At 49.0% G+C, this 12,530-nt stretch overlaps 4 protein-coding genes across 4 annotated transcripts; 2 read left to right on the top strand and 2 right to left on the bottom strand.

Annotated features, from left to right (window-relative positions):
- Positions 1–509: 509 nt before the first annotated feature.
- Positions 510–1,657, bottom strand: P174DRAFT_415225 (BTB/POZ domain-containing protein; the record flags this gene model as incomplete). Its single annotated transcript, XM_024824415.1, has 4 exons — positions 510–634; positions 690–1,184; positions 1,239–1,400; positions 1,524–1,657. The coding sequence occupies 4 exons, from the start codon at positions 1,655–1,657 to the stop codon at positions 625–627; spliced, it is 801 nt and encodes a 266-aa protein (XP_024677152.1). The 3' UTR covers positions 510–624.
- A 1,483-nt stretch (positions 1,658–3,140) lies between these two features.
- Positions 3,141–4,616, top strand: P174DRAFT_380302 (uncharacterized protein; the record flags this gene model as incomplete). Its single annotated transcript, XM_024822968.1, has 3 exons — positions 3,141–3,527; positions 3,604–4,195; positions 4,255–4,616. 3 exons carry the CDS (start codon positions 3,141–3,143, stop codon positions 4,614–4,616), a joined length of 1,341 nt encoding a protein of 446 aa, XP_024677153.1.
- A 3,459-nt stretch (positions 4,617–8,075) lies between these two features.
- On the top strand, positions 8,076–10,079 carry P174DRAFT_465074 (uncharacterized protein; the record flags this gene model as incomplete). The annotated part of the gene is made up of 4 exons (XM_024830497.1): positions 8,076–9,045; positions 9,099–9,157; positions 9,208–9,534; positions 9,561–10,079. 4 exons carry the CDS (start codon positions 8,076–8,078, stop codon positions 10,077–10,079), a joined length of 1,875 nt encoding a protein of 624 aa, XP_024677154.1.
- A 1,000-nt stretch (positions 10,080–11,079) lies between these two features.
- Positions 11,080–11,922, bottom strand: P174DRAFT_446409 (uncharacterized protein). The gene is made up of 2 exons (XM_024828572.1): positions 11,574–11,922; positions 11,080–11,550 (listed from the first exon to the last, which is right to left on the bottom strand). Exons 1-2 carry the CDS (start codon positions 11,904–11,906, stop codon positions 11,362–11,364), a joined length of 522 nt encoding a protein of 173 aa, XP_024677155.1. The 5' UTR covers positions 11,907–11,922; the 3' UTR covers positions 11,080–11,361.
- Between the last annotated feature and the right edge of the window lie 608 nt (positions 11,923–12,530).

Raw genomic sequence — 12,530 nt, forward strand, 5'->3', positions numbered from 1 at the left:
GGGCCTATCTGGTGTTTCCTATGTAGCATTTCTTTATGAAAAGAATGGTAATGCAGGGCTAGTTACCTAGCCATCTATGTATGAATATTAATCCCATGTTACTTTAGGCTCCCACTTCATTCAGTTCGAGATATCCAGGCCAAGGATTTTGACTCTACTACGCTTAGCACTTAGAGGAGCAGGCACAAAATGAGGTGGCCGAATCTCTCAATTTCCTAGATAAGGATCATTCTCATCATATCAACAAGCTGCTAAATGCGCCAAGAGATTAGACGCATATACAACCTAGCAGGTTCACATTCTCCCATCAATCTGAACAACAGAGGCGCACGCGAGAGCGGAGTGCTTCAAGGAGAAGTCTTCAAGGAGTGAGATCTGAATATAGAAGCAAGCCACGTGGTACGCCAGTAAGATTAAAAGTGGTAAAGCAGATGGTTACTCAAACCACAAACCGGCCCACCTCGGTAGAAGCAAAGAGTGACTATCAGATATGAGCGAAACGATATGTTCAGTCTGGTTGCAAAGCTGGCAATCTGAATGGGTTACTTGCTGTTCGATGCATCGGGGCACGGTCCCATTCGATCCATCGTGGCCGATGTGTCCTTGGACAATTTGAGCGCTCGATCACTGCGGGCTATACCGAAAAGATTGTCAGTTGACAAGTAAGTGCACAGAGCAGGAGAACTTACTCGAGTCCCTCCAGATCATCCATGTGGTTACACATCGCAACAAACACATCAAAGTAGAATTTATGGCCCATCTCCATGTCAAATTGCATGGTTCCGCTGCTCTTGAAGATATGACGGGCGCGAATGATCATCGCTAAGTAATGAGCGCGCAGTCGAGACTCAGAGTCCGGCGTGTTGTCATAGGCATACCGGGCGGATCGCAGGATCACGTCGATAGGTATACCCCTCTGAAAACCTTGCTTGCGAAGAGCAAGGCTTTTGAGTGACTCCAAGCCGTATCTCTCAGCCGCGCAGTACACAGCAGTGTCCCGGAGGACTACACCGTTGATGGCAGAAAGAAAGACTGTCGCTGCGCTTGATTTGCGACTGTTGATATCAGAGGTGTCCTGGAAACCTTCGAGTGTAAATGATCTTTGGCTCTTGTCATGCACGAGGCGCGGGGTATAGTCGCCCTTGTACAGGAACTCGAGGACACAAGACAGGATTTCTGGCTCTCTGGCAGTATGTCAGTAAGCTGAAAAGAAGGCAAAAGGGAATCTTGACACTCACTCGTCGGGCAAGCCTAGAACCTTGTCCATATTATCACCTACAAACTGGTCCTTTAGCACAGGATGGAAGAAAGGGGAACGGGATAGGACATCCTCATGAGCTACGAAGCATCGCTGATCATCCCTGCCCACAATCAATGTAACTATAGGACTTGCGAGAGGACTGCCTTTCGATAGTCAGTATCGGTTTCGAGGATGCAATTATATTTCCGGAGAGAGGTTGACTCAATTCACAAGGCTTATATAGCTGAAAGATGGCAAGGCGAAAGCGCGAAAGGCCACTTACGCTTTTGTGGATTGGCTCTTTGGGCTCTCTTTCCTCTGCTTCTTCACCTGCGAATGTCCCTTGTACATCCTTTTGAATGACTTGAAGGACTTTTCCACTCGGTCCCGCGAAACGAATGAACGTTTGGAAGTCATGGTGTTATGATTATCATCCAACAACTTCAGCAGAAAAGAGACCAGAGACAACCAGGTGAGAACACAAGCGAGCGACAGAAGGAACCTGCACAATGGAAAAGACTGGACGAACTTGTCGATAAAAAGAAGCGACGCTGCCGAATCATGCAGGCTGCATGTGGGGAGTCCTGGAAGCTGTTCCAAGAAGTGTATCTTCTCGTGGCTGTGGGTCTTCATTAAGAAGACCATACTAGAAGAACACCGTCTTGAGACAAGCTTGGCATACGAGAATCCAAGTCAGATCCACGTAGCACGATAGCCGACTCTAGGGAGCGTGGGGAAAGAGAAAGAGAGGAGAACAGGAAATGAAGTTCAAGTGGAAGCGCCGAGTGACCAGCGACGGAATCATGTGATGAGATTAGTAGCTGACAAGGATGCCTATCAGAATTAAGACCAAGATCAGGCAGACGAGCTCGGAGTCATCCATCTATGAAGCTTTGATCTATCTAAACATGACTCACATAGTATCCTTGAATGACTCAAAGCACCTCGAGCGTGCTCTTATCTGAAGGCACACAGTACTCTGGAATCGTTGCCTTTACCTGGATATTGTCTTTGTCTAAGGCTTTAAAGTAGCGTGAGGACTCGCAGTCTGTAGATATGACACTACGTGCTTCTCCTAGGCCAGAATCCCGCGTAGATCTACAGTACTATGATACCTTGCCCTGACAGAAGGATCGATATCGCCCCTATGGTCATGACAGGATGGGAGATGCATCTCAACCAACATGATTCCAAGGCATTTTCGCAGGAACGACACCATACACTCGTACACTTAGGGAGGATCTCCAGTCGTAAGTGATCATAGTCCGATATATTATGCCTCAAAGGGAAACTCGATTAGGACCAGGATCTTCGTCAACTCGATGAAATCGTGGACCGTGGCTGCATAGGTACCTTTAGGTAGCTTACCTTTACCCCACGATTAGCTAAGGACCTATCAGGTCGGGAGGTGATAGAATATGTGGCTGGTATCCACTATTCTGGTTATTGTGGCTGTGCAACGGGCAGAAGCTGAGTGGCTGATGAGGCTTCTTTCACATGATTGATCATGGATGCCTTGGGCATGATATCATCGTGTGAAAGCAACTTGACAGTGAGATCCAGTTCCTGAATAAGCTTGTAGTTACAAGGAACTTTGATGTTTGGGCCTCCCCCCTACTAACGATTCAAAAGGATCCTCTGAGGACTCTACATTTTGGATAATATTCATTGCTGGGGCGTTTAACTCAGGGCTACTATATATTTCTCCCCTTCGTGCAGTTTGCCAGGGATACCTTGCTTTCAAAAGTTCAGAGGACAACGCAATGTCTTGCCCATGCTCCCCTTTTGTCCAGCCATCTTTACCCTTTTAAGAGCATTCAGTGGACACTTCTTTTTCTCCCTCATACACTTCGATTTTCAAGAGAATTATCGAAATAACATCTAACATTAACCTGCCGAGATGCAGCGCTTTAGTTATCTACAGAACTGGAGGCGCCCTTCGCAGGCTGACAAGCCACATGATCCAGTGCTAACAACCGAAGACGAACAATTCTTACAGTCCGTTACCGCTCAACCTACAGAGGCAGAGGCTACATTGTCGTTGAACGGTGATGAGAATGTCCGTCCGCCTGTCGATGCCTCAAACACAGAGGCATATAATATTCCCCTACCCATCTCCCCAGTCGAGGAGTTCAAGGAGCTTGGCGAGGAGGAGCGAAGAGCAAGCAATGCTGGAGTCATCCGTACAGATTCGAAGCTTTCTCATGTTGAGAGCACTTCACCTTCAGACAAGAAGAAGGGGCCATGGTATTGGTTGCGGAGGAGGGGCACAAGTTGGAAGAAGAAGGTAGGGTGCCATTTCTGTGAACATCGTCGTTTCGAAGTCTTGTAAGAAGCGTGTTCTCACCATGACTCCGTTTTAGGACAAAGTATCGACAGCACCGGCAGGGCCCAATGCCTCGCAATCCCTTCAATCCTCCGACCCTGCCAACAGCGAAGCGAAACAAGAGACGGATGACATGACGGAGATCCTGGAGCGTCTCAACCTAGCTGCAGATAATAATCGCGTCTTCTCGATCAGCGACGAGACCCAAGAGCTCCTGCGCAAGTTCACACTCATTTTCAAGGACCTCATAAATGGCGTACCCACCGCTTACCACGACTTGGAGATGCTTCTTAGCAATGGCAATAAGCAGCTACAGCAGACTTATTCGCAGCTTCCGGCCTTTCTTCAGAAACTGATTGAGAAACTTCCGGAGAGGTGGACCGAGACATTGGCGCCGGAAATGCTCGCAGCGGCTAGCGAGAGGGCCAGCCGAAGCGGCCTCAATGTTGAGAATGTAGGCAAGGCGGCTGCAGCTGCTAATAAGATGGGCATCAAGGTGCCAAGTTTGAAGGAGCTGGTTGGTAAGCCTGCCGCCATTGTGGGCATGCTGCGGTCCATTATGGCATTTTTGAGAGCGCGATTCCCAGCAGTGCTGGGAATGAACGTGCTCTGGTCTTTGGCTTTGTTTAGTAAGTATCTTCTACTAGAAAATTACCTCTGGCATACTGACGGCGAATGCTTCACACAGTCCTCCTATTCGTACTCTGGTACTGTCATAAACGTGGCCGTGAGGTACGCCTAGAGAACGAGCGTCTGGTGACGGAGGAGGAAATCTCCAGATTGAACGAGGATTCGACCGACGGAAGAATACGTCCTACAGAGACACTCGTCACGACAGCGGCTCCAGGAGCATCAGTCGCTGAAATCCGCGAAGGGGTCAAAGAAGCACAGCAAGCAGGACAATCAGCCACTGCTACCGCTGACAGAGGACAAGACGAGATCACCCCTACTTCTGCGCCGAAGCCAACAAGGTCAAAATCAATCTTATCTATGTGGCCAAGGTCCCAGCCGAAACCGACCCCCAAAGTTGAGCCTTATCCAGGGACGTGAGTCCGGACACTGAGCAGTATCCTCCCGGAACCTACAGCCCTGTCTCATCGTTCATTTCCCGGCTTCTCTTTTTGATCTCTTTTTGATACCACTTTCTGGCAAGTGTTACTTTTCGGTATTGGAATTATCAATTGAGTACTGAGTCACGCAATAATGGTAATGCTGCAATGAAGATCCAGACATTGAAATTGGCCACTTGTTTAGTACTGGGGACAAACTAGGACGTTCCATCGAACATCACGAGCCATGGTAGTGGATCGGACGGCTTGTAAAACGGCGGCCTTGACCCGAGTGGCAATCACCCCTCTCTATCTAGCTTCTTGAAATTGGTCCTCATTCCCTCCTCTGTTGCCTGGAAGACACTCCGTACTCCATAGCCGGACAATAGTCCTACTTCCAGACGATGTCCTCAGAGTGAAATCATTCTGACATATCTGGAGCCCAAGAGATAAAGTTCGCTCTAACGTTGTGGCCGGGCCCAGATTTACGGAGTACTGCCATGTGTACACCAATTATGCCATTTCCGGCTATGGACATGGACATGATGCAGCAGAATAGAAAATTTGGCTACTGCGGGGTGCAGCTGATCCATTGGCCAATTAGAGATCGTGGATTGTGCCGATCGCGTGTAAGCAGGATCCAGCGGGTTAGGGATTTTGGGTACCGTAAGATCCGGCGGTTCTAAATAGTAAATTTAGTAATAATATTCGGCCGGCCAAGCCAACTGCACTGCATGTACTCCGTACAGCAAATCTGTTTGATCTCTGCAGCAGCCGTCCCTTTACCGCTCTTTTGAACCAATAGCATCAAAGTGCAATATGCATGTCGAAACGGGAAGGTAAGGTATGCCTGAATGTTGACTTGCGATCTGCAGGAAGGTAAGGACGGAGATTATTCTCAATGACGCCTCTGGTTGTCTTTGCTTCCCCGTATGTGATTGTATATTCTCCTTCCCGTTCTGCATTTCCACCGTCGCCACTGCTGTGGAGAATAGAGGAGGAGAGTCTTCCGCATGCTATTGAGAGCCGAGGGCAGCAGGGGCAAGGGGCGGACAACTCAGCATCATTTCAGGGACTCCAGTGGTATCAATTGCCTAAGGACAGACGAGCTGGGATAATCTATGTAGATTAACCTGAGGGAGATTGGAACACAGGATCAAAAATTTACGTGAGAGCTTGGCCAATGGCCACAACACCGATGGAGGAGTCAAACCTACAGCTTAGAAGTCTACTGGGCAGTCTTACTCCGAGTTCTATATATTTGGCCGTAGGCGTAGCCGCTAGTAACAATCCTGCCAGCCGGAGCAAGTACGTTTACTTATCTACGGAGTAGAGCGTTTACAATTCCCAGGGTGCATGAGGTGCGACGCAATATACCATAGCTAGAGTGTCGAATCTGATAGATCATTTCCGAGTCTGAGAGGTAATTTTTGGCGGGGTCGATGATGCCTTTTTTTTGCATAGGACACGGATCAACTAGCATCCTGGGCTTGGGAGGCGTTCACTATCAGTAGTACTAGTAGAACCTAGTACTTACTGTATGAGGTATCAGGCAGTCGAATTTGCTTTCTTCCGCTGAGAGCCCCTCCTCAATGATCATCGTCAGAGACTTGGAGCGTACTCTGTAGTCTAGGAGTCAGAATCTGAGCGGATTCTACATTTTTTACTTGCATACGGAGGACTCCGGCTCTGCCGTCCCGTTATGAGGGCGACAATGAGGCTATTCTCGATGAGCCAATCTATGTCTAATCAAACGGTGTTAGATTATCAAATTGAATGACATGGAGACATGCTTTCACAATTTGATGGTACATCTGAATAACTCTAGTACACATATGGGGCGTGAAGTACTATGCAAAGTGAAGGTACTTTCTACTGTGTTCTGATTTCTGAGTTGGGTAAGTGTGCACAAGCCGTACGAACTGCATGGGTTGATCCTTGACAAGAATCAATACTGGCATGTAGTCATAATGACTTGACCTTCAAATTCGGTCTCGGATCATCAAATGAGTCACCCAACTTGTTAGCGCACTCCAACTACGGTTTTCTGATGGTCTATTGGACGGGAGCACTACCATGTCCCTGTCATGATTCAGGATTATCACCTATTTGCTGTCATTTCTTAGTTTGACTGTAGACATGAATGCTCTCTGAAATGTTCACGCCATCTGCAGTCTAAGCTACCCGACCTTAGGTAACACCACCTCGATTTGCGGGCGTGCCTTTACACATGCTCGCGCATACACCATGCTATTATATCTATGTTTTCAAAGGGTTCTATTGTTCTCAACCACTCTAGTTAATGAGTAAAAACGGAGTTGACCTGCTCATCTTGACTCGATATTGACGTAAACCACCCAGAGGATATATCCATTAGCACTGTTGTATTTTTCCCCGACTGGAGCGTTTCATCGTCCTTCCTTCAGGCTTTTGCAGTATCTGAACAATGATTGGCTCTTGGACGATTAGAAAATTGCTGGCAAAAAAATTTGAGAAAGGAGAAAAATGAAGAACGGAAAATGCGGTGAGGTTTAGCCAACCAATAAGCATTAGCCAAAGGGAAGCTTTTATCCAATCAACGCACGGATTGCTGAGCCTGGTTATTGAAGCCCCACAGCAGTTGGAAAAATTGGTCCGCCCCAGCAGTCTGTCTCTGCGTCCGAGGTCGTTTTGCGCTGTAAGCCTGTAACAGCCAGTCTGTCCGCCCTGCCCAGCAGTATGGGCTCCGTACTCCTACCTAGTGCCAAGTTCGGCCACCTCTTCTATGATCCTTCTTTTCCCTTCGTCCAATTCACCCCATTTCATTCTCCTACACCAACACCGTGCTTCTACCATCTACTTTTTTTTTAAATCCTCCATATACTTTAAACCATCCTATACCAGATTTCGTCAAGGTTTCAGTGCCAGAATGGCTTTCGTTGAGCTGTAGATCACTCACTGGGGGGCATGTCCTATGCTCCTCAGTCCAGCAGCTCCGAGTAACTCCCAATTTGACTTGACGATATCTGTTTCTCTTTCGACGCAAACTGTGAGAAAAGCGTCGAAATTGCCCCTTAGCACATTCACAGAGGAAGCACTTTTTGACGTCCGTTGAGGACTTGGAGGTGCTTTTGTGGTCAACGAAAAGTCTTCGTCCTTCCCCCCTCCTCCGATCCCTTGTCATCCGTCGTCACGTCTACCTATTCCTCCTCTCGAATCTCGATCTACGATAACGAACCAAACTTCCTTCAACTGAAACGACGCTTTACGAATTGACGGTTGAAACTTTACCTTCCTTGCTCCTCCGGTTTTCGAATCTCGAACCTCCGGTCTCCTGGAGTCTCTGACGCAATTGATCCGCTCATAACGGATATCAAACTTTGTCAACACCTGGGCCGCCGAAACCCAAAGCCCAATACAACAAATAAAACTGGACGAGCTCTTTCAATTAAGCACAAGCAGTTCTATTGCTATCAACACAATGACGCAAACTAAATCTCACAAATCACCAAAGGGTGCTATCAAAGATAGCCGTTCTCTCAACATTATGAAGCACTTGGACCCCAAGTCTGCGAGCTCGTCGTCACGGCGGTCCAGCAAATCCCTCCCTCTCAGCTCCTTTACTACTGACCGTAAACGAAGAGCTTCGAGCTCGTCGATCTCCAGCGTTTCCTCGGTTTCATCTATCGAGGCCCTCAGTGACGATGCCAATGAATCAGAAGAGGACGCAGATGATGAAAAGGAACAGCCAGCTGCTCGCTGCCCGTCTTACGGTAGACGTGACAAGGGCCGTAAGTCGGGCATGAAGTCTACAGGCCGGAAAAGGGTGAGGCTCTCCGACGGTCATGGTTATGACGGTCAAAGAAGCAGCGATGAAAGTGATTCATATGAGAGCTCGGACGATGTATACGCTGCCGTGGACGATATAAGCGACGGAGACGATGAAGATCAGGATGTTGAAATATTGGAAGAGCTACTTATTGTCGAGTCAGAGGACGAGCACGACGTCGACGACGTCTTCAGGACTTCGACTGTGTCTGAGCTCGAGTTGGCCGGTGCCAACACTTTTGAAGATCATATGCTGCTGTCCGCTGCCTCGTTCTTCGACGAGGATCAGCTCTACAGTGCTATGGAAACCTTTGGCGAGACTGACTTCGCCAGCGAGGCGGCTGCGGAGACGCCCATGCCTAGGCGTGTCCATTTTGAAGAGGATTCCGATTCCTCGTCGGATAGCGACTCGCATACAGAGGATGAGATCCCGAGTGATTTCTTGCAACAGGACAGTCTCGATCCTCAACTACGTCGCATGATTGAGAACGACAACGAGCACGACAGCAGCCGCCGTCGCCAGTCCGATGAGTTGTTCGCTGAGTCGGACTATGGCCATTCGAACATTTACCACGTCGAGTCCGACGCCGTTTCCGAGGGATCCGAGTCGAGTGGCTATGAGTGTATGCAGCGTACCTGGACTTCCCCCTTGATCCTCCTACTGACCTGTTTGAAGCCGATGATGGCGAGACCACAGATGAAGACCTTCCACCACCGGCAACAATCACTCACCCCGTTCCATTCTCCGCCGCGATTCCTCTGCCTCGCTGCCTCCCGCCGACGAGAACAAAAGCCAACCCCCTACTCGTCGGCGCGGTCCAATCTTGGGTACTTTTGTTGCAGACCCCCACAAACCGGTGGCCTTGGTCGACTGCACTGGGAAACATCTTGTGATCATTCCAGCCTATGCCTCGTCCCGCCATGACTGGCTTGAGTCTGCCACCAACAGCATTTGCGGCACTGCCAACAATAGCCCACGTGCCACTACTATGCACCTGATCGACGAGAGCGACACGGATGCTCTGGCCTCGCCGAACCGTCTCGACCTGAGTCCGATGTTGGCTTCGAGTGCTAATCTGATGATGACGGCCCTTGGAAACGACATTGCCCGGGTGGTCAAGTTTTGGGTCCTCCGGAGGCATTTTACCCCTCTCGTGATTTTGCTATTGATAGTTCCTTTGAGGATGACGACGACGACGATGATGATCCGGAAGCCGCCTTGAATGTCGAGGATTTCATCGACTTTGGAGACGGCTCCTCAGACGAGGAGATGGGCAAGGCATCTGACGAAGATGCGATTGCTTCGCCAATGGCCACTGCATCCATGACAGTCGTATCCGGTACTCCTACCCCTAACCGTGGAGGTGATGTACAACAAAACAACAGTGCTGAACGCTTCCTGAACCATCTGGACCGTGGCATTGTGACGGCCTTCCGTCGCAACCACAACAGATATCAGGCTCTCTTACGGTTGCCCCAGCACCGAGAATTCATGCCTGCCAATTCGCCGTCCCGGCCTGCTAGCGTCTTCCGTCATGCCAGACATGCAGACCAGCGCACTCCTACTCGGAAACGCAAGGCTAGCGGATATGCCGGCGGCGAGGCTGTGCGACGGAAGCTCATGGATGCCCACCGGCGCACTCAGATTCCTTTTTAGATCTAGCGATGCTACATGTTCAGCCACCACTCCTTATGGACGCCTTGAAGGGATTAGGATGAATCCTGTTATTTGCCATCTGTGTCACGGCATAGACTTCGTCTAGCGGTCCTCTAGATATTGCGCTGTGGGCTTGTTACACATAGACGAGTATTGATCGACCTAGCGAGTCAGAGTTGCTACTATGGATACATGTTCGAGGACCAAAAGTTGATGCCTTTTGAGTTGTGGTGTCTGGTTCAATTTGTCCAATGTAGATCTGAGATCTACCCATTTGCCTACTTTTGGGTTTTACTTCTTATGGCGCAAGCAAATACCTCATGGGTCCTGGATTATGTTTTCGTTTATCCACCTTTTTTTTTTTTTCTCCATTTTATGTCACGATGTTATACCAGTCATGTGAGAGTCATATACCAGCAATTCAAAACAGATTCAAAAGTTAAGCTTCTGATTGCTCCATGTAACTCATTTATCTCCGTACAATGTTGTCCTGCCGAGACTGGCTCCAGGATTTTACTCAATAGTTCTAAACTTTCAGAGGTCAGGCAATAGTCGCATGGATAATAGCTAAGACGGTTTCTGCCGAGTGCCGAGAGCAGGCATCGTGCGACACTGCCAAGAACACCGTCGATGCCTAGAAGAGTCTTCGGATCCTAACTTGAGATATCCCCAGAGTAACAGGCTGAACAGCTGGACAGAAATGCTCCTGGTCACTAACTACAGAGTACTGAGTACTATCGTGCTATCTAGTCCGTAGTCCGTGCTGTAAATAGAGTCAACTGGCCCACCATCAGTTGACCAAGCACTGACGCTTGACGTGAGAATGGAGCGACTCTCCGGGGTTGAATCAGGTAGTTGAATCAGGTAGCACTAGCAGAGTAGTACTGCTAGGGTAGCTACGGTAGTAGCTACTAGCACCAGCTAGACTTGACCAAGCTAGAGTCCGTCTTGCATACATTAAGTGGCTAGCTGTATGATTCCGAATGTGACGCTCCGAGGCCGTAACCGTACTACGAGTCTATTGTGGTCAGTAGTGTACCTGATCCATCCTGAGCATGGACTCGTGGTCGAAGTCGAAAAGAGGGGCACAGTCCACGCCACAGCGGGGAGTAGTCCATAGTGATACTATACTATTGCTATTACTCGGGCTCTTGACCTTGACTTCACTTCACTTCGTCTGCATGATCCCGTGAAGGAAAGTGACCCTGACCCTGCCTACTCATCGAGGTATGCCGAATGATTCGTTGAATGTGAAGATCATGCGGGTTCGAGCTGATGGCGGCTATGGTGAAGAAATCGAACAGTCTGAGGAGGGTGTTGTTCTTGACCATTGTCTGTTGCTTGTTTGGATGATGATGGGTGGTCCACGGAGGACTCGGAGTGCATAGACACCTGGTCTTGGAGTCGGTAGAGCAAGTAATCTATTTTCTATAAATATAGCAGCCGACAACGCCATTGGGGGAGGATGAGACTGGAAGAGTTTCAGGGCGAGACGCCAGCGGTCTTGGCTGGGGGCTTGCTTTTGCTTCGCTTATTTTTCAATTTGGATTTTGTTTTTCTTCCTGAGCCAGGACATGCGATCCTTCTTTTGTTTGTCTGCATAGGCTGCAGGCTGCAGATTGCCATTGAATCTGCATGCTGTAGCCTGAGGATACTGGTAGAGAGTTGTGTTGCTGGGTAATTTGACGTGTCTATGGGCAACGGCATAACAGGTGATTTGTCGAGAATAATAGCTGCGGGCTTTCTTTTCCCTTCTTCTTCTACTTCCCCACTATCTACCTCATCATCATCATCGTCCAGTTCAATCCCGTCCAGCCGTCCGTCCATCCATGCATTAGCCGAGTGACTTTTAACTTTTTGTTTTGTTATCATAGTGATGATAGTCATGATGATTTCCATCTTTGGCATTGTACAAGCTTACCACGAGCCCAATGCCGGATCTGCAGACTGGGCGCCTGCTGAACCCCTACCACCGCATCTCTGCATTTTTGCAATTTCACAGCGGTGTGCCTCCTCTTCTGCATGACCATGACAGTGACAAATAAACTGCCATATACATACCATAATAAGCAAACCGCTGCAGGGAAGAATCAAACCCTCCAGGGAGTCTGGGACTGAGCCCGGATCTAGACTGAGCGGCCCGCAGACGCCGGCATTCTCGCTTTAATTAGTTAGTCCAGTCGAGGTATGTGAGCTCACCTCCATTCGAGTAGTTCGTTTTACATGACTCCTATGAAGTAGTCTGGTCTCCTCGATCTGGACAGCGCTGAGCAAGATGATTGGTGGTTCTTCGCGCTTCCCTGATCGCTTTCTGCTTTCTGCTCTGTTCCTGCACTAGCGCGCGACTTCAGACGGCTTGCATTTCTAGTGCATGCCGGCCCATTGGCCCCTGAGGGGTTTCCACTCTGGTCGCTCATTGGCAACAGGGCTCTAGTCTGATGGTTTCACCAG

Source organism: Aspergillus novofumigatus, assembly GCF_002847465.1.
Source record: "Aspergillus novofumigatus IBT 16806 chromosome Unknown P174scaffold_13, whole genome shotgun sequence".
Classification (NCBI taxonomy): Eukaryota; Fungi; Ascomycota; class Eurotiomycetes; order Eurotiales; family Aspergillaceae; genus Aspergillus; species Aspergillus novofumigatus.